This window comes from Canis lupus, chromosome 2 (genome assembly GCF_011100685.1).
Source record: "Canis lupus familiaris isolate Mischka breed German Shepherd chromosome 2, alternate assembly UU_Cfam_GSD_1.0, whole genome shotgun sequence".
Lineage (NCBI taxonomy): Eukaryota > Metazoa > Chordata > Mammalia > Carnivora > Canidae > Canis > Canis lupus.
Window position 1 is genome coordinate 35371993 of NC_049223.1, and position 20380 is coordinate 35392372.

The window sequence follows — 20380 nt, forward strand, 5'->3', positions numbered from 1 at the left end:
GAAGTGATAATTTTCCAGAATTCTTGTTGATATTACAAAGGTATAATATAATCCACTTGAATCCATCTGAATAATAATAACCAAACCTTAAAAAATGACAGCCCACAGAAAAATTATGTTGTTTTTAAGGTTGTGTACATACTTAATAGAAATGTTTTGTAGACAATTTTTAGCTTAGGTGAATTCTAAAATTGCCCATATTATTATATTCTCTTTAATTTTCATGTGTGGTTATGATCTACTAATTTGCTTTCATGACCCTATTAATGGGTAGCAGGCCAAAGTTTGAAAACCATTTTTCTCAGATATATATATATATATATATATATATATATATATATATATATTCAAAAGAAATAAAAGCATATCTTCACACATGCACAAAAACTATATACATGCATGTTCATAGTAGCATTACTCATAATATTACCAAAAGTGGAGATACCCCAAATGTCCATCAACTGATGAATGGATAAACAAGATATAGTATCTCCATACAATGGGATTGTTATTATTCAACACTAAAGTGAAATGAAGTACTGTAACAAACTACAACATAGGCGAACCTCAAAATCATTACTCTAAGTGAAAGAGACCAGTTGCAAAATATCTTACATTGTATGATCCCATTTATATGAAATGTTCTGTACAGGCAAATCTATAGGGACTAGAAAGCAGATTAGTGGTTGTCTACAGCTGTAGGGAGGGTAAGGGATGAAGAATAGCTAAAGGGTAAGGGGTCTCTTTTTGGCATGATGTTCTGAAATTAGACTGTGGTGATAATTACACAAATCTGGAAACATTAAAACCCATTGCATTGTACACTTAATTTTTTTAAAGTGTATTTATTTATTTTAGAGACAGAGCACACATGGGGGGAGGGGCAAAGGTAGAGGGAGAGAATCTCAAGGAAACTCTGCACTGAGCATAGAGTCCAATGCAGGGCTCAATTTCATGACCCCTAAGATCATGACCTGAATCAAAATCAAGAGTCAAAAAAAAATCAAGAGTCAGATTCATAACCAACTGAGCCACTCAGGGGTCCCCTGGTGGCTTTAAAGTATTGTACACTTTAAATGGGAAAGCTCTATGGTATGTAAGTGATATATCAATAATGATATTAAAACACTGGTGGGAGTGGTTCTAGCAACCTGTGTCCCAAGTAAGGTGGGACTTCTGCCATTTATTGTAGGGGAGAGAGAAAAGAGCAATTCAAACAACTCAGGCAGAAATTTTTTAAAAGATTTTATTTATTTATTCATGAGAGACACACAGAGAGAAAGGCAGAGACACAGGCAGAGGGAGAAGCAGGCTCCATGCAGGGAGCCCCATGTGAGACAGGATCCTGGGACCCCAGGATCACGCCCTGGGGTCAGATGCTCAACCACTGAGCCACCCAGGCGTCCCTCAGGCAGAAAATCTAACAGGTATAACAGCAAAGGACCAGGTCCTATTGCTTCAAGTTTTTCCAGATATCTGAACAAGAGGACTTCGGATTTGTCTACTTATTGAAAAAACTACGTGTTTCCTGACTCTAATGGAGAGTGCCAGGTCTTCAGGAGCTCAGATGCCCAGATAGAAGTAACCAACCAATTTTCTTCAAATGTGTTGCTAAAAACAAATTTTCCTCTTATGCTTCGAATATCTCATTTACAGTTAAATTTAAGCCTATGCATAAAAATGAAACTGTATCAGCTAATTTTTAAAAAATTTATTTATCTATTTATTCATGAGAGAGACACACAGAGGCAGAGACAGAGACAGAGGGAGAAGCAGGCTCCATGCAGGGAGCCTGATGTGGGACTCAATCCCGGGACTCCAGGATCACTCCCTGAGCCAAAGGCAGACGCTCAACAGCTGAGCCACCCGGGGGTCCCTGTATCAGCCAATTTTATATCAAAGGACTACATGCTGTCTGTGGAGGGAGAAGGTCAATTACCAAATGGAGCTGTAAGGGATGGCCCAGCCTCCCAGAGAGGATTTTCTTGAAAACCATTACCAGTAAAAACCAAGTAACAGTTGAGATTAGAACTCTCCATGAGAAAGGACATAAAGACATTTTAGCTGACAAACACTTGGTTCTCCTCATCTCCTTTCTAACTCAAGTTCTGCTACCACTCCCCATTCCACTAAGAAATAACATAGCTTCTCAGCCCCTAGGACACTCTCCTGTCCTCAATGTCAGGTATTAGAACCCTGGCTACATGCTGTACTTTTTCACCACCCAAAATCGTTCTTTCTATGAAAGAATGATTTCAGATATCTCTGAGAATAGAATCCTCTGTGTCTTTAATCCCCTCATTCTGCTATTCCTATCACATCTTGCCTTTGACCTTATGAAAACCTCCATTCTACGATGCTGCTACTATGATGCTGCTACTATATAGTAACCCCCCTTGTGCTCTCATTTCTCTCCTATTCAGCTGATTCCCTGGTCTGCCACTCCTAGTCACCCTCATGCGCATATTCTTTATTCCCTTGTTCAATTTTCCTTTACTGAAACCACCCGATGAAACTCCACTCCAGATGAATATAATTGTCTCTTCTGTTATGTCACTGGTGCTGCATTCTATAAGTCAAAACTTAGAAAATTATCAATACTATCACATGAGTTTAACACATCTAAACTTAATTTAGCTTTGAAGACCAAGAAATTGTTTTGTATTTTCCTAATCAGCTTTCTCTTCTTTTCTCTGTAACTGCTACTTCAAACCTAGTTATCTTTATATTTCTCACCCTACTACTTACATATTCCCCTTAAGCAGAGGAATTTGCTTAATACCTTGCTGAGAAAAATAGAATCTATCAAATAGAAATTCTCTGAATTTTCTGTCCCCAAACCTACACACTGAATAGCATCTGTACTTATAATGACCTCTACCAAGGTCACTTTCTATGCAAGCCCGATCTCTTCATTTACTTTCTGGGGCCTATGTTTAACCACCTTTTAGGGGCTTCACATTGAATTAATCCTCTCTTTGGTATCTCACTTTTCTTCCTCTCTGTTGAATACTACAAATCAGCATTTTAAATAACTTCAAATCTCCCTAGGCTTAAAAAAAACTATTGAGTTTCAATTTTCCTACGGATACCATCAGTTTCTTATTTTTCCAGCTAAATTTGAAAGGATTGTCATTTTTACTTCCTTATCCCTCTTGCTTTTCAACCAAGTGCCATCTGAGTTTCACTGTGACCACTCTGAAACTGCTATTGTAAAGGTGACTGAGGTTTTCTGTGAAAGTTAGGTAAGGTTATATTGCTGAACAAAGCAGTATAACTACACAGTGGCTTGTAAAAGTGTGTATGTCCTTATAACAGTTCAAGTGTAAATGACTGGGTAGATGAGGCAGCTTTGCTCATTACAATCCTTCCAGAAACAAGTTTTATGGAAAGTAATTGCTCTACATTCCCTACTGCAATGTCATAATGTGTGCATGACTGACACATCTAGGTTCTAGTTGGCTGGGAGGAAGGAAACACATCCAGATGTCTTCTCTTCTAGACCTAGAAATGGCAAAAATTCTGTTCACAATATTAGTGAGAACTTTATTCAACTGGCCATACCCAACTACAAGGCAGACTGGAACAGGCAATCGAGAGTAGTCATGTGCCTGTGTACAGTACATTTATTAGTATAAAGGGAACCAATTTAGTATAAAGGGAACCAATTTTGGGGAAACATCTATTAGACTCCTTCACAATGACCATCTTCAGAATATTCATTTTGGGGGAGTTTCTGAAGCATTTGCTACCACTGATCTTCCCCATCTTCTTGAAATGCTATTTAGTTTGGTTTAATGATTCTGAACTCTAGGCCTTCTTTGTCTTTTGAAAGATACTTTATTTTCTCTCTCCTCTAATGAAGGTGTTTGGGTTTTTTCCAGAGTTTTATGCTAAACGTTTTCATATGTTACCGCCAAATTTTTAGCCAGTGAACTCCATAAAGGCAAGGGGTAAATCTATACTATTTATTCCAAATCCTTACATGTGTGTTTTTAAAATATGTAAATGAAAAGAGTAATGACATTAATGATTAATATTGACTGAATTCAAAAGTATTTACAAGAGTAGAGGAGGAATATATTTGAAATTCTCAAGAAATGACCTAAATAAAATATTATTTCCTCAGTCCAGGACATCTTAATAAGGTCTTGTCAGCATTCAAAACAGCACTAATTAAATGCTCAGTAAAGACCCGTTTGGATCCTGATTCAGACAAATTAACAGTAAAAAATTTTTGGAGAAAAATAAGGAAAACCAAATGCAGACTGAGTATAAGTTATATCAAGGAATTATTGCTAACTCTGTTGACTGTAATAGTGCATCATAGTTATATTTTAAAGTCTTTATCTATTAGAGATACTTGGTAAAGTAGGGGTAAAGATATATGATGTCTGGGATTTGCTTTAAAATACTACAGATGTATTCATGAATTACTTGTTCAAGAGAAAAAAAATTTTACTGAAAAAAAATCATGGAAACACATGGTGGCGCTGTAGGATAAAATGACATTAGCGCATGGACAACACTGTGGGCTTCATTATTCTGGGGAACAGAGACCATTCAAACCACTGAAAAGAGAAGCAGTAAAGGAGCTTCATCTACTAAAGCTGCTGGAGGGCTATATACCTTCCGGGGGGCGTTCTTATTTTAAAAAATTGAGCGTCAGCTTCCAAAATTAGGGCTGAACTTAAAATTTTCTACAAAAGAGGTTGCTGGAAGGAGCCATGGAGATCAAAGGGGAGCTCACTCTGCGGAAAAGGCAAGTCTTGATTTTCTTTGTTTTACTGGGATTATCTCAGGCAGGTCCTGAATCTGTGCAATATTCTGTGGCAGAGGAGACAGAAGTTGGTTCTTTTGTGGCCAATCTTGCAAGGGATTTAGGGCTTGGCGTGGAGGAGCTATCCTCACGGGAGACCCGAGTAGTGTCGGATGATAATGAAAAGCATTTACATCTTGATTTACTGACCGGGGATTTGCTCCTAAATAAGAAACTGGACCGAGAAGAGCTCTGTGGCTCCACTGAGCCCTGTGTGCTGCATTTTCAGATGGTTTTAGAAAACCCTTTACAGTTTTTTCGGGCAGAACTGTATGTCAAGGACATAAATGATCACTCCCCCACGTTTCTGGACAAGCAAATACTTATTAAAATATCAGAAAGTACCATTACTGGAACCACATTCCTATTGGAGAGTGCCCAAGATTTGGATGTAGGAACCAATAGTCTCCAAAACTATACAATTAGCCCCAATTCTCATTTCTACATTAAAATCCGAGATAGTAGTGATGGGAAGATATACCCAGAACTGGTCCTAGACAGAGAATTAGATCATGAAGAGGAGCCTGAGCTCACATTAACACTCACAGCACTGGATGGTGGATCTCCACCCAGGTCTGGGACAACTTTGGTTCTCATCAAGGTCTTGGACATCAACGACAATGTCCCTGAGTTTGCTCAGAGTCTCTATGAAGTGCATGTTCTGGAGGACACACCTGTTGGCTCCTGGATTATTACCATTTTTGCTAATGATTTGGATGCAGGAAATTATGGGAAAATATCATACACATTTTTGTATGCTTCAGAAGATATCCGTAAAACATTTGAAATCAATCCAATATCTGGGGAAGTTCATTTGAGATCATGCCTGGATTTTGAAGTAATACAATTCTACACTATAAGTATTCAGGCAACAGATGGTGGGGGTCTTTCAGAAGAATGTACTCTTGTGGTTAAAGTAATAGATATAAATGATAATCCACCAGAAGTGACCATATCATCATTTACAAAGTCAATTCCAGAGAACGCCTCAGAGACTCTGGTTGCTCTTTTTAGTGTACGAGATCAAGATTCTGGGGACAATGGAAGGATGGTTTGCTCTATTCAGGATGAGCTCCCCTTTTTTCTGAAACCAACCTTCAAGAACTTTTTCACTTTAGTTTCGGAAAAAGCACTGGATAGAGAGACAAGATCCGAGTACAACATCACGATCACCGTCAGTGACCTGGGGACCCCCAGGCTGAAAACCCAGCACAACATCACCGTGACGGTCTCCGACGTCAACGACAACGCCCCCGCCTTCAGCCAGACCACCTACACCCTGCGCGTCCGCGAGAACAACAGCCCCGCCCTGCACATCGGCACCGTGAGCGCCACCGACAGAGACGCGGGCGCCAACGCCCAGGTCACCTACTCGCTGCTGCCGCCCCGGGACCCGCACCTGCCGCTCGCCTCGCTGGTGTCCATCAACGCGGACAACGGGCAGCTGTTCGCGCTCAGGTCCCTGGACTACGAGGCGCTGCAGGCCTTCGAGGTCCGCGTGGGCGCGGCCGACCGCGGCTCGCCCGCGCTGAGCAGCCAGGCGCTGGTGCGCGTGCTGGTGCTGGACGACAACGACAACGCGCCCTTCGTGCTGTACCCGCTGCAGAACGGCTCTGCGCCCTGCACCGAGCTGGTGCCGCGGGCGGCCGAGGCGGGCTACCTGGTGACCAAGGTGGTGGCGGTGGACGGCGACTCGGGCCAGAACGCCTGGCTGTCGTTCCAGCTGCTCAAGGCCACGGAGCCCGGGCTGTTCGGCGTGTGGGCGCACAACGGCGAGGTGCGCACGGCCCGGCTGCTGAGCGAGCGCGACGCCGTCAGGCACAGGCTGCTGGTGCTGGTCAAGGACAATGGCGAGCCGCCGCTGTCGGCCAGCGTCACGCTGCACGTGCTGCTGGTGGACGGCTTCTCGCAGCCCTACCTGCCGCTGCCGGACGTGGCGGCGGCCGAGGCCCGGGCCGACCCGCTCACCGTCTACCTGGTCATCGCCTTGGCGTCCGTGTCGTCGCTCTTCCTGTGCTCGGCGCTGGCGTTCGTGGCGGTGCGGCTGTGCAGGAGGAGCGGGGCGGCGTCGGGGGGTGGCTGCGCGGTGCCCGAGGGCCACTTTCCGGGCCACCTGGTGGACGTCAGCGGCGCGGGGACCCTGTCCCAGAGCTACCAGTACGAGGTGTGTCTGACGGGAGGGACTGGGACCAGCGAGTTCAAGTTCCTCAAGCCCATTATCCCCAGTCTTCCAGTCCCTGACACTGGTAGACATACAGGGGAAAATGAGAACTTCCGCAATAGTTTTGGATTCAACATTCAATAAAATACTTTATTTTAAACTTCGAGTCCTTTGTTATTCTTGACAATCTCTGGATTGTTTTTGCAAATCTGGTATGCATATTAGGTTGTACCTCAGTTGCATGCATTATCATTTCTTCCACTCTCCTCACAAATATATATTTGTGGCCATAATGAAGTGGAAATATAATCTGTGTGTTTTCTAGGTTTTTTTTTTTTTCGATTGTTTGGTCAAAAATGTTACATTAACGGAGTTATTGCTGATTTTTTGTTGTGATAATGGCATTGCTGTTATGCAAGACAATGTTACTAATTATTTGGAGGTACAACTTAAGTATTAAGAGTGAATGCCGCAATATATGTAATTTATTTGTAGATATTTTATCAAAGAGAAAGCAAAAATAAAAAATGCTATTGAATCTTGGTGGAAGTATTTTTGTTTCACTACTCATTTTGCACATTTTCATCATAAAGTGTAATAAAAAAGATACCTCTCCATATTCAGTACTAGGATACCTTATTTGCTTGCTTTTTGTCTTGTAGTATTTTTCAAAAATTCACTTTGTGACAAAATAAAAGTTACCACATTGAAAATTACTGATTTTTAAGTAATTCTCCTTTGTTGTTGTTATGGGGAAGGAGCTTTATATTGCTGTGGGCCTAGATATGGCTTTTTCGTTTTCTTTAATATCATGTTTGCTAGTTTAAATTTATATTATCTTATATTGTTCATGACTTAACTAGAATAGTAATTCATGGTATCATTCTGAATAGAATAACTCTCCATCAGAAGAGTACAGATAAAAACTTCTTAACTGAATTGAACATTCAAACTGTTAAAGAAATGAATTGGGTTCACTTTTCCATTGATTTGTGAGCATAAGTACAAAAAATCCTTAATATTTTGTGGCCTCTCTCTGATAACCACAAAGAAGGAATGGGTCTGTATCTGTAAGTTTATAGATTCCTCATGGTGTTACAGATTATATCTCCAATATACAAGTAGATAGCTTAATGGAAGATTATAGGTAGAGATTTTCATAGCTATAATGTGTGAATATGGAGCTAGTGTGCCTTACATTTTTGCAATTTCTCTCATAAATTTAGATATTTAGACTAGATAGTATAATAAAATGGAATTTGACATTGTGAAATGGGTGCAACAAATTCCAATTCCCTATGAATCTTTTTCTTTCCTTCATGAATTTTTAAAAAAGATTTTATTTATTTATTCATGAGAGACAGAGAGAGAGAGAGAGAGAGGCAGAAACACAGACAGAGGGAGAAGCAGGCTCCATGCAGGGAGCCCGACATGGGACTGGATCCCGGATCTCCAGGATCACACCCTGGGCTGAAGGCAGTGAGTGCTTCAGCCACCCGGGCTGCCCTCCTTCGTGAAATTTTTTACTGGTTTTATCTTGTGTTGCAATAGATATTTACTGGTTGTGAGAATTTCACATAAATAGATATTTAAACAAAGTCTTGGGCCCTCTTAATCCTTCAGACTCATAAGAAGTAAGTCTTATGCTTTTATTCATTAATAAGAATAGATAAGAACAGGAGCACCTGCCTGAGTGGCTTAGTCTGTTGGGCATGGGACTCTTGATTTCAGCTCAGATCATGATCTTGGGGTCCTGGGATCAAGCCTCATGTCAGGCTCCTTGGTTAGCAGAGATTGAGGATTAAGGATTCTCTCCCTCTCCCCTTGCCTCTCCTCCTTCTCCTTCTACCCTTCCCTGAGCGTCCACATACTCTCTCTGTCTCGCTCTAAAATAAATAAATCTTAAAAAATAGATGATAATAATAGAATATGCTATTTAAATAATTCAGGAGTAGACTTGTAGACTACAAGATAGAATAAAATCCGGGGCCAAATCCTTTTATATAAGAGAACTTGGTTGTGATAGAGAAGGTGTCAAAATCACTGGGCTTAGGGGCAAGATATATATATCATTTAGCAAATATTATTGGGAAAATTGGCTCACTATATAAAGAAAATCCTCATCTCATGCCATATAAAAATAAACTTTCTATGGATCTAAGAGGTGAAGTATTTTAATTGAGAAAATGTAATAAACCTAGGTAAAAATAGCTTTATAACCTTACTATCAGACCAAATTTCTTTTTTAAAAAAGATTTTATTTATTTATTCATGAGAGACATAGAGAGAGGCAGAGACATAGGCAGAGGTAGAAGCAGACTCCTCGTGGGGAGCCCAATGTAGGACTCAATCCCAGGACCCTGGGATCATGACCTGCTGAAGGCAGACACTCAACCACTGAGCCAGCCAGGTGCCCTGAGATTGAATTTTTTAAACAAGGTTTTAAAAATACAAACAATAAAGATATAAAATTGACAAATATCATTACTTCAAAACTAGAAGATAGCATACATAGGCAAGCTAAAAGGCAAGGAAAAGCTACTTGCAGCAGTTTAACTGAGGAAGATTAATATTCAGATGATTCAAGTAACTGTTGCAGATTAACACAAATTAAAAAGAGCCAGTACATTTTTTAAAGGGAAAAAGGGAAAGGAAATTCAAAGAAGGAAAAACAAAGTCTATAAAGAACATGAAATGATGCTTGACCTCATTAGTTGGTGAAAAATATACTAAAATAAGACACCTAGTTTATATCCATAGCATTAGTAAAGATGAGGAATTTACATAATGTCAAGTGGAACAATAGGAAATCACATGTATAGCCCGCTTTGAGAGATTTTTAATAGTATTTGGTGAAATTTAGAGTGAACATAACCGTGATTCAGCAGTTCCACTTTGGAGTAGCTAAGCCAGAAAATTCTTTTTTTTTTAAATTGAAGTATAGTTGACACACAACATTATATTATTTTCAGATGTATAAGCCAAAAAATTTCCTTCATAGCTTCACAAATGATATGCCTAAGAATGTTCATCTTGGGAGAGCAAAGAACAGGAGTCAATCCTACATATTCATCAATAAAGAAACTTATAAATGTGGAAAATGTTTATGAAAATATATTACAGAATATTATCAAAAGGAGCAAACTAGGTGTATATACAGCCACATGGATAAATCCCAAATGTTTTATTTTTTAAATTTATTTTATGATAGTCACAGAGAGAGAGAGAGAGGCAGAGACACAAGCAGGCTCCATGCACTGGGAACCCAATGTGGGATTCGATCCCGGGTCTCCAGGATCAAGCCCTGGGCCAATGGCAGGCGCTAAACTGCTGCGCCACCCAGGGATCCCCCCAATACCAAATGTTTTAAAAGGAAGGAAGATACTGGGATTTCTGGTACAGTGCTGTATATATCCATATAATACATAATATCTTATAATTGTACAAATATATAAATAAGCATATTAGAAGGAGAGAAGAAGGAACAGGTGTAGGCAGGAAGATATGTTTATTTACAGGAGAATAAAGAATGCAGAGAAGTGGGAGCTATACTAATCTCAATTACAGAAATTGTCTCTTCTGAGAGAGATTGTTTAAATTGATTGCAGCATTATTGGGTTGATTTAGTATTGATCAAGTAGGTAAAAAATGCACATTATTTCTCTATCTTCTTGAGGTCAATTGCCTATATTTCAGAAAGCAAGAGTTTACTTATAATTGTGAGACAAGTCTCATTGAGACTTACTTTTAGTAAGGATGGTATAGATTATGTAGACCAATGCTTCCACTGAAAACAATTAGCTAATAAGACAGTAATATGTTATCTGGCTACAATTAATGTCTAAGAGGAACCGAGAGAGATAAATGAGCTTAACATCTAACTTTTCCCTGGTTTATTTGGAATCCTGGGAAGTGTGAACTTCTATTTTGATGGTTTATATAATAAGGGAGAAAATCAAAGCATAACAAAGTAAAGGTCATAGAAGACCCTTGCATTAATAAATACGTATCCCTAAGAACTACACCTTTAAGGTGAAAATAAGGTGGAAATGGATGAGCCCTTGTGTAGAATTTCAGCTTTGAATTAGATTTTTTTAGCACTGAACTTGATTTAACATGGTTGTTGACAAAGTAGTGCTTCCAGATCCTGATGGAACTAAATGCAGACCTTCTATAAAAGAAAGTTCATCCTAAGGCTTAAAATATTTATATAAATAAGTAACTAGAACACAAAGATAACTGCATACACAAGGGAACATGACACCATGAGTGAGAGCCAGCAGGAAAAAAAAGAGAATACAGAAATATACTTCCAACATTTTAATTACCAAACATAATCTAATAATATGCTAAACATTTTAATTGAAATGCAAATTATGCTTAAAGATGAATAGAGAATAAGAAATTTGATAGATTATTAAAGAACCAAATAGCACTCCTAGAACTGAAAAATATAACCAAATTTTAAATTCAATCAAAATTGAATAAAAGGTTTAATAGGAAAGTAGATATACCCAAATAAATAATTTATGAAGTAAAAGGTCAGAATATAATTTATCTAGCATACAGCTCAGAGAGTTTAGAAGGTGAAAAATATGGAGGAGGTGGTTAGAAACATAGGACAGAGTAAGAAGTTTAAGATAGGATCAACAGCAATTATATGAAAAATATTGGAGTGTCACCTGGCTGACTGTCGGTGGAGCATGCAACTCTTAATCTCAGGGTCGTGAATTCAAGCTCCATGTTGGGTATGGAGCTTACTTAAAAAAATATATGTATATTTATTATTGTAGTAATTATAATATTATTATATAATAAATTATTAATATATTTAATATATATGAAAATATTCTGAGATTATTAATATAATCTCGGGGAGATTAATATAATATAATCTGAGATTAATAATATATACTTAAAAATTCTGAGATTTTTCCAGAAATGATTAAAATGTCAACATACAGGTTCAAGAGACTCAAATAAACCTAACAGGATAAAAAAAAAGCTAACCATGCTTGGAAACATCATTGTGTAGTTTCAGAAAGAAAAAGACAAAGAGAAATCTTTTTTAAAAAATGAAAAGGCATAGGAAAAGACATGTAATCTTTAAACACATGGCAGTTAGACAGCTATGTTCCATGCTGACAATTTCTCAACAGTAGCACTGGAAATTAAAAGTAAAATATTTTCAATATGATAAAAGAAATTAGAAAATCTTCCTGTTTAGTCTTTGCACATACAAGTCATCAAATTAGAAAATCAAATGAGACATATAAGTTTGGCTTTAAACAAGAGCATAGGAGAGAAGTGGTATAAAGACATTTGGTTTTTTAAATATAACTTCTTATAGTTTTACTCTGTCCATCCCTTGCCACAATTCCAAGTCCTGAGTTTGACCTATCTCTGTTTCTAGCCTTCTTAATTCCTGGTCTTAGTCACCTAAGATCGTGGCTACTTTTACTTTAGTCTTAGTCATATAAGACCATGGACACTTTCTAGAGATGGTAGTCTCTGAAATCACAAAATCAAGCATAGTCCTCTTTTTAAAAAAGATTTTATTTATTCATTCATTCATTCATGAGAGCACAGAGAGAGACAGAGGGAGAAGTAGGCTCCATGCAAGGAGCCCAACTTGGGACTCGATCCCGGGTTTCCAGGATCACACCCTAGGCTGAAGGCAGACCTAAACTGCTGAGCCAGCCAGGCTGCCCAAGCATACTCTTCTTAATCTACAACTTACCTCTTTCTTGAAGGGCTTCAACCACCATTTATACCAATAAATTCCAAATTTGTCTCTGCAACTCAAACCTCTTTTCTCAACTTAATTTACACAATGGGAGATCATTTATATAACTATATGGGATGCTCTATGGACAATTCAAATTCAACATGTTTTAAATTTAAGTGGTCCCTTTCTCAAAATGAAACATCCTCTCCAACTCTATACCTGTTCCTCTCTTCTTTTCCTGTTTTCTCTATCAGTTAATAGCACCAACACTCACTCAGTTCCCTAAGCCTGAAAAAAGGGTACATTTCTTTTCACTTCTTCTTATCTCACTCTCTCCATGTCATCTGTCACCACCACCCGTATCTTTATCATTTTATTACAAGCTTATTACTGTATTTCTAGTTGAGATCAGTAGCATCTTTTCCATTTAAAAGCCTTTAATAATCTTGCGTTTCCATTAGTGTTGAGTCCAAATGCCTTGGCAGGATTTACAAAATTATTTGCTTATCTCCCCAATATCAGTTCTTACTTCTTTCCTCTTGCTGTGTGGCTCAGCCATATTTATCCTCTTTCAGTTCTTGCAAAACACTTCTCTCATCTCAGATTTGCAGTCATGTTTTGGGATTATCTGGAAATTTTTACCCACCACCGAATTTTTGTTCCAGAAAAGTCTTTTCTGTACTTCCAAATTCTTGTTACATGACCTTTATCTATGCTCTTAGAATAGCATAAACTTTTGCTATCATGGTATTCATTATGTTCCTTTTTTTAAGTTTTAATTTATTTTTATTTATAGGGGGAGGGGCAGAGTGAAAGAGAAGGAGGGAATCTTAAACAAGCTCCACACAGCTCAGCACAGAGCAGACTCAGGGCTGGATCTCATGACCCTGAGATCAGGTCCTGAGCTGAAATCAAGAGTTGGATGCTTAAACAGCTGAGCCATCCAGGCACCCCTCATTATGTTCTATTTTTAAATGTGCAATCACTTTTCTGCCTCCATCTTTCAGGACAGAAACTGCTTACCACTCTATTCCTCCTAACACTTAGTACCATTCCTATAGCACAGAGCACATGGTCAATAAATATTTGCTAGATAAAGTAATGAGTGAATGAATAAAATATTTATGATTATGCCTCTGGAAGGCCTAGGTCTGCAAAATAGATTTCTTTTCCACAGCTAAACTGGGATCTAGTTTGTTAAATTTTTTAATGTCAGAAACGGACATATCTTGCTTTATTCATTACTATTGAGCACTTACTTTCTACTTCTGCCAGGTAAGTCTCCTATGAAGTGTCTCTAAGTAAATTATACCATTTACCCAGCCTGAAATGTCCAGTCACCCCAAAACAACTGTATTTATATATGTATTTATATATTAGGTTCAGTTAGAAATTCATGACCTTATTATGATTATTGACTTTTCTAGGAGTATTTGCTGATAGCTAGAGAAGACAACCTCTGTTTCTCCTTTCCAATTTTCCTGGTAACATTTTGCTCACAAATTCAATTACATGAAAGAATCCTCTTAACCTTTTTTAGTTGTTTTACATATTGTCTTCAAAGAGAGAGCATAGAAATTAGGGCTGTATCTTAAATATGATTTTTATATTCACTACAGCACTAACAGATTGTGGTTTGTTGTGTTAAAGACTGAATAATAATAGCGTCACATATCATAAAGAATGCAACTCAGAAAATAAGAATATAAGAGAAAGTGTAATTTAATCAACAAACACAAAATGAATTAATATTTTGCCTCAAACTTATCTGACTTATTTAAAACCTGAGAAGCTTCGGAATCGCATGGTGGCGCTGCAGGATAAGATGGGGACTTTTTTGTACCATCCAATGCTCTGGTCTCCATTAATCAGTGGAACTGAGAGCATAGGAGAAGCAGGAAGGGAGAAAGAGGCTTTCAGGAGAAAGCCAGGGAGCCAACAACACCCTTGTGACAGGATTACAAGTCTATAGATTCCCAGTGGTCCAGGCGGATAGATGAGAGGAGCAATTTAGGAGCTGTTTGCGACTGAGTTGAAACATTTCTGCAGAAACACGTTTGGCTAAGGAGCCATGGAGCCAGGAGAGAAGCATTCTCAGCAGATAAGGCAAGTACTGCTTTTCTTTGTTTTCCTCGGAGGGTCTTTGGTGTGCTCAGAGCCCTGGCGCTACTCTGTGGCAGAGGAATTGGAGATTGGATCCTTTATAGCCAATGTAGTGAAAGACAGCGGTTTGAGTGTGGAAGACTTGGTTGCACGGGGGGTGAGAGTCATCTTTGACGACTATAAACCATATTTACAGTTGGATCAGCAGAGTGGCAACTTGCTCTTAAATGAGCAACTGGATCGGGAGGCACTTTGCCATCTCACAGAGCCGTGTATATTGCATTTCCAGGTATTATTGGAAAATCCTTTACAATTTTTTCGGGCTGAACTTTGGGTTAAAGACATAAATGATCATATTCCTACATTCCTAGACAAACACATACTTCTGAAAATCTCAGAAAGTACTGCTCCAGGAACCTCATTCCAAATGGACAGTGCTCAGGACTTGGATGTAGGAAAGAATGGTGTCCAAAACTACACATTAAGTCCCAATCCTTATTTCCGCCTTAAAGTACAAGACAGTGATGATGGCAGAAAATACCCAGAGCTGTTACTGGACCAATCTCTGGATCGAGAAAAGGAGCCTGAGCTTAAATTAAAGCTAACAGCCTTGGATGGTGGGTCTCCACCCAGGTCTGGAACTACACTGGTTCATATTTTGGTTTTAGATATCAATGACAATGCTCCAGAGTTTGAAAGGCCTGTCTATGAGGTTCAGGTGCCAGAAAACAGCCCTGTGGACTCCTTGGTCGTCAGGGTGTCTGCTACAGATTTGGATGCCGGAATATATGGAGAAGTATCTTACTCATTTTCCCATGTCTCTACAGACATACGGAAAACATTTGAAATCCATCCAATTTCTGGTGAAATCCATTTAAAAGCCCTTCTGGATTTTGAGTTAATTCAGTCATATACAATAAATATTCAGGCCACTGATGGGGGTAGTCTTTCTGGAAAATCAGCAATCTTAGTTCAGGTTGTGGATGTGAATGACAACCCACCAGAAATACTCATGACATCTCTTACCAGCCCCATTCCTGAAAATTCGTCCCCTGAAATGGTGGTAGCGGTTTTTAGCTTACGAGACCAAGATGCTGGAAACAACGGGAGGATGGTATGCTCCATTCAGGATGACCTTCCCTTTCTCTTGAGGCCTACCTTCAAGAATTTCTATACCTTGGTAACAAATGGGGCGCTGGACAGAGAGAGCCAGGCGGAGTACAACATCACCATCACCGTCAGTGACCTGGGGACCCCCAGGCTGAAAACCCAGCACAACATCACCGTGACGGTCTCCGACGTCAACGACAACGCCCCCGCCTTCAGCCAGACCACCTACACCCTGCGCGTCCGCGAGAACAACAGCCCCGCCCTGCACATCGGCACCGTGAGCGCCACCGACAGAGACGCGGGCGCCAACGCCCAGGTCACCTACTCGCTGCTGCCGCCCCGGGACCCGCACCTGCCGCTCGCCTCGCTGGTGTCCATCAACGCGGACAACGGGCAGCTGTTCGCGCTCAGGTCCCTGGACTACGAGGCGCTGCAGGCCTTCGAGGTCCGCGTGGGCGCGGCCGACCGCGGCTCGCCCGCGCTGAGCAGCCAGGCGCTGGTGCGCGTGCTGGTGCTGGACGACAACGACAACGCGCCCTTCGTGCTGTACCCGCTGCAGAACGGCTCTGCGCCCTGCACCGAGCTGGTGCCGCGGGCGGCCGAGGCGGGCTACCTGGTGACCAAGGTGGTGGCGGTGGACGGCGACTCGGGCCAGAACGCCTGGCTGTCGTTCCAGCTGCTCAAGGCCACGGAGCCCGGGCTGTTCGGCGTGTGGGCGCACAACGGCGAGGTGCGCACGGCCCGGCTGCTGAGCGAGCGCGACGCCGTCAGGCACAGGCTGCTGGTGCTGGTCAAGGACAATGGCGAGCCGCCGCTGTCGGCCAGCGTCACGCTGCACGTGCTGCTGGTGGACGGCTTCTCGCAGCCCTACCTGCCGCTGCCGGACGTGGCGGCGGCCGAGGCCCGGGCCGACCCGCTCACCGTCTACCTGGTCATCGCCTTGGCGTCCGTGTCGTCGCTCTTCCTGTGCTCGGCGCTGGCGTTCGTGGCGGTGCGGCTGTGCAGGAGGAGCGGGGCGGCGTCGGGGGGTGGCTGCGCGGTGCCCGAGGGCCACTTTCCGGGCCACCTGGTGGACGTCAGCGGCGCGGGGACCCTGTCCCAGAGCTACCAGTACGAGGTGTGTCTGACGGGAGGCTCAGGGACCAGCGAGTTCAAGTTTCTTAAACCTGCTTTCCCCAACCTTCCTCCCCAGGAATGTAAAATGGAAGAAAGCCACACTTTTAAGAATAGCATTGAGTTCATTTAGGGATTTGATTATTGTGCAGAGCTTTTAGAATCAATGCTGTTTCTTTGTAAAATGCATTCATTGTAATGTAAAATTCTTTGTTTTGGGTAACTTCCTTTTACCTGAGAGTCTTCAATTTGCTTTTTTTTAAGATTTTATTTATTCATGAGACATAGGGAGAGAGGCAGAAACACAGGTGGAGGGAGAAACAGGTTCCTTATAGGGAGCCTGATGTGGAACTGGATCCCAGGATCATGACCTGAACCTAAGGCAGACGTTCAACCACTGAGCCACCCAGGTGCCCAGTTTTCAGAAGTTTTAATAAAATGTTTTCTGCCCTTTTAATATTAACTGCAACCTCAAATCATTTACTCAAATATACAGCATTTTCCCTTCAAGCTTAATGGCACACTGGGCTCAATCATATTCTTTGGGTGTTCTGAGCTCTAGGTCCTCTCAATGAAACAGTTTCTATATGTTTGATAGAGGAAAATGCCTGGTATAAATAAAAACCACGCATGGTTTCTAAAGATACTGTCTTAGTTAGATTTTTTAAAAAAGCATAATCAATCTTGCCATTCTACTTTTCTGACATATTTCAGAGTAATTTTTCTGCATTTAGGTATTTTTCTTTGAAAATATTTTGAGAACTGTATATATGGCTGGTAGATGTTGTGTTAAAATAAATTCTAATCTTGTTTGGGTTAAGATATATATCCAACCACACTTCTTATCTGAGAACTTCCTCAGACTTCTCAAGGGAAATAATCACTGCTGAGATGTTTATTATACTTTTCTTTACCTCTCTTGGCCATTTTTGATTGACCTAAGTAATAGATTCCTGATTAAAGTAGGAATCGTCACATTCTCCAAGTTCCTAAATTTGTAATAATGATGTAGTTCATCTGTTTTTTTTCTTGATTGCTTGTAACTAGGAAATAAATATTAAGTATGGGCTAAGGTAGCCATGTTTAAACTTGTGTAGATTGGCGGCACAAAACGGCAAGCAGAGAGGGAGGAAATAATGGAGGAATGGAAGGAAAGTGAGAAGAAATAAGGGGGTGGTGGAGGCAGAAGCCTAAGAAACAGAAGAGACTAAGAGCCACTTGGTTGTAGACCTGTCAGTTCTTAATTCCACTGTTCCTAAGTCCCTATTGTCTAATTGTTCTTGAGCTCTACGGTAAAACCCCACAGTTTCCTAAAAATTAACTCCTTTATTTAACTTATCTTGCGAAGAGTGCATTTCTTGAAACCAAAAGTGACAGGAAAGATGCATGCAATCTTGAGTATTCAATTAGACTATTAACCATAAAACCTAGGTCTTTTATTGCAGGCTTTTGATATTAATGCAATCAATGAATGTAATAAAAATGTACAAGCTTAGAGATAACTAATCTATACCAGAGAATTTTGTGACAAAACTTAATTTTGTAGACAATTTATGAGCTCTTTCAACAAAAAGATACTACAAAAGGTTTTATGGAATACTTTGTTAACAAGTTTCCCTCCATTTATTTTATGTGCTCCAGGATTAGTTTGAAAAAGTATCACTGAAAAAAAAGTAACACTGAAATTGTTATTGTTTGGATGTCTATACATCATACCTTCCTTATCATCTCTTTCTTTCAAAAATAACTGAGTTCAGTGTGAACAAAATAATTTTATCATCTAATGTAAAATCTTCAGGACCTATAAATAATCCAATTTATAGATCATATGGGTTAATTCATGATTTCATTAATAGTAATTTGATTGACACATACTCTATTACTAGAATCCTCAGGAAACAATTCAAGATTCCTGCCAAGTATATGAGCTTAAAATTTTCTCCTTAGAAAATAAAGAGAAAATTTATCTGAGAGATGCAAATTGGAATGAAAAACTTAGTTTGATCCATTCACTTACTGACATAGGAACCAGCTTCTGTCTATTAATATTTCTAAAAGTACATGGACATTAAGGGCACATTTTCTTGGACATTTGATCCCACAATAAAGAGTCTGATCCATGACCAACATCTTTCTATAAGGAAATTATCTATTAAATTTTAGCTGTCAGCAGTATGTTCTCATATTTTGAGTTTACATAATCAGTTTCACTGTGTATAGGAAAACATTCTATTTTTTAAAAGATATTTTATTTATTTATTCATGAGAGACACACAGAGAGAGAGAGGGGCAGAGACACAGGCAGAGGGAGAAGGAGGCTCCATGCAGGCAGCCCGGGTCTCCAGGATCAGGCCCTGGGCTGAAGGTGGCTCTAAACCGCTGAGCCACTTGGGCTGCCCAGGAAAACATTCTAAAATAAGATGTCGCTTTAAGTGATTTGTACCTTTAATAGAGTTAAACTAATATGCAAAACAATTTTTACACTTGGCCCATGCGGTTTTCCCAGTTAGACAGGTATTAGTGTGCCAGAATACAAGACAGTGTCTATTATTTAAATGTTATTAAAATATTGGCTAAAGTTTGATGCAACTGAGGAGACCCAGGCTCCCTAACACGGATGTTTATCCCAGGAGTAAAAGAACTTCAGTTTCATGCTAGAGTGCCAGGATCCCAAGCTATCCACAAGACATATGTAAGTTGCTTGCTAAAAATGAGTAAATCTTCCTTACTTGATAAAAGTTTTACCTGCTCTTTCAGATAAATCCAACTTATTTTTCTGCACTTTATTACTTTAACATCACCCCTTTATTTTTATGATCTCAACTATCCTACTTTTCCAGATCTCAGTGAATCTCTGCTTCAAAATGTGAGTATCTTGGTTTTAGGAATAAATGTAGATGTCTTTACAAATTGTTTTGGACAATGGAACAAGATAATGCAACATGCTCACAGAGGTACAGAAACATTCTCCTTAGACAATATTTACAAATAAATCATCCACAACCCTGTAAGCTTTTTACTGACTTTGCGTAATAAACCAGTTTCTAGCCTGTCTATCACTTAAGTTTATACTCCTTACATGTGAATGAATCATGTGAATGAATCTTTTCACCTATTGTGCTGGCAGTGAGTTAAGAGTTTAATTGTGTATATTCTCTGTTTAGGAATAGACTGATAGGTACACAACGTTTTCTAGTCAATTTTCCTGGAAAGTACAGATTATACAATATAGTAGACATACTGTGAACCCCATGAGGTCAGAGAAGGTATTTGTATGTTGTACAAATGTCAGTGCCTGACATATAACACAAAATCGATAAACACTTGTTGAATAAACAAATACAGT

General features: G+C 39.9%; 2 protein-coding genes across 2 annotated transcripts; both read left to right on the forward strand.

Annotated features, from left to right (window-relative positions):
- Nucleotides 1-3782: 3782 nt before the first annotated feature.
- Nucleotides 3783-7518, forward strand: LOC487175 (protocadherin beta-14). The gene has a single exon (XM_038530387.1). The coding sequence runs from the start codon at nucleotides 4728-4730 to the stop codon at nucleotides 7122-7124; it is 2397 nt and encodes a 798-aa protein (XP_038386315.1). The 5' UTR covers nucleotides 3783-4727; the 3' UTR covers nucleotides 7125-7518.
- Nucleotides 7519-14530: 7012 nt separating this feature from the next.
- LOC487176 (protocadherin beta-18) lies at nucleotides 14531-20374 on the forward strand. The gene has a single exon (XM_038530396.1). It carries the CDS (start codon nucleotides 14780-14782, stop codon nucleotides 17165-17167), a length of 2388 nt encoding a protein of 795 aa, XP_038386324.1. The 5' UTR covers nucleotides 14531-14779; the 3' UTR covers nucleotides 17168-20374.
- Nucleotides 20375-20380: the final 6 nt, after the last annotated feature.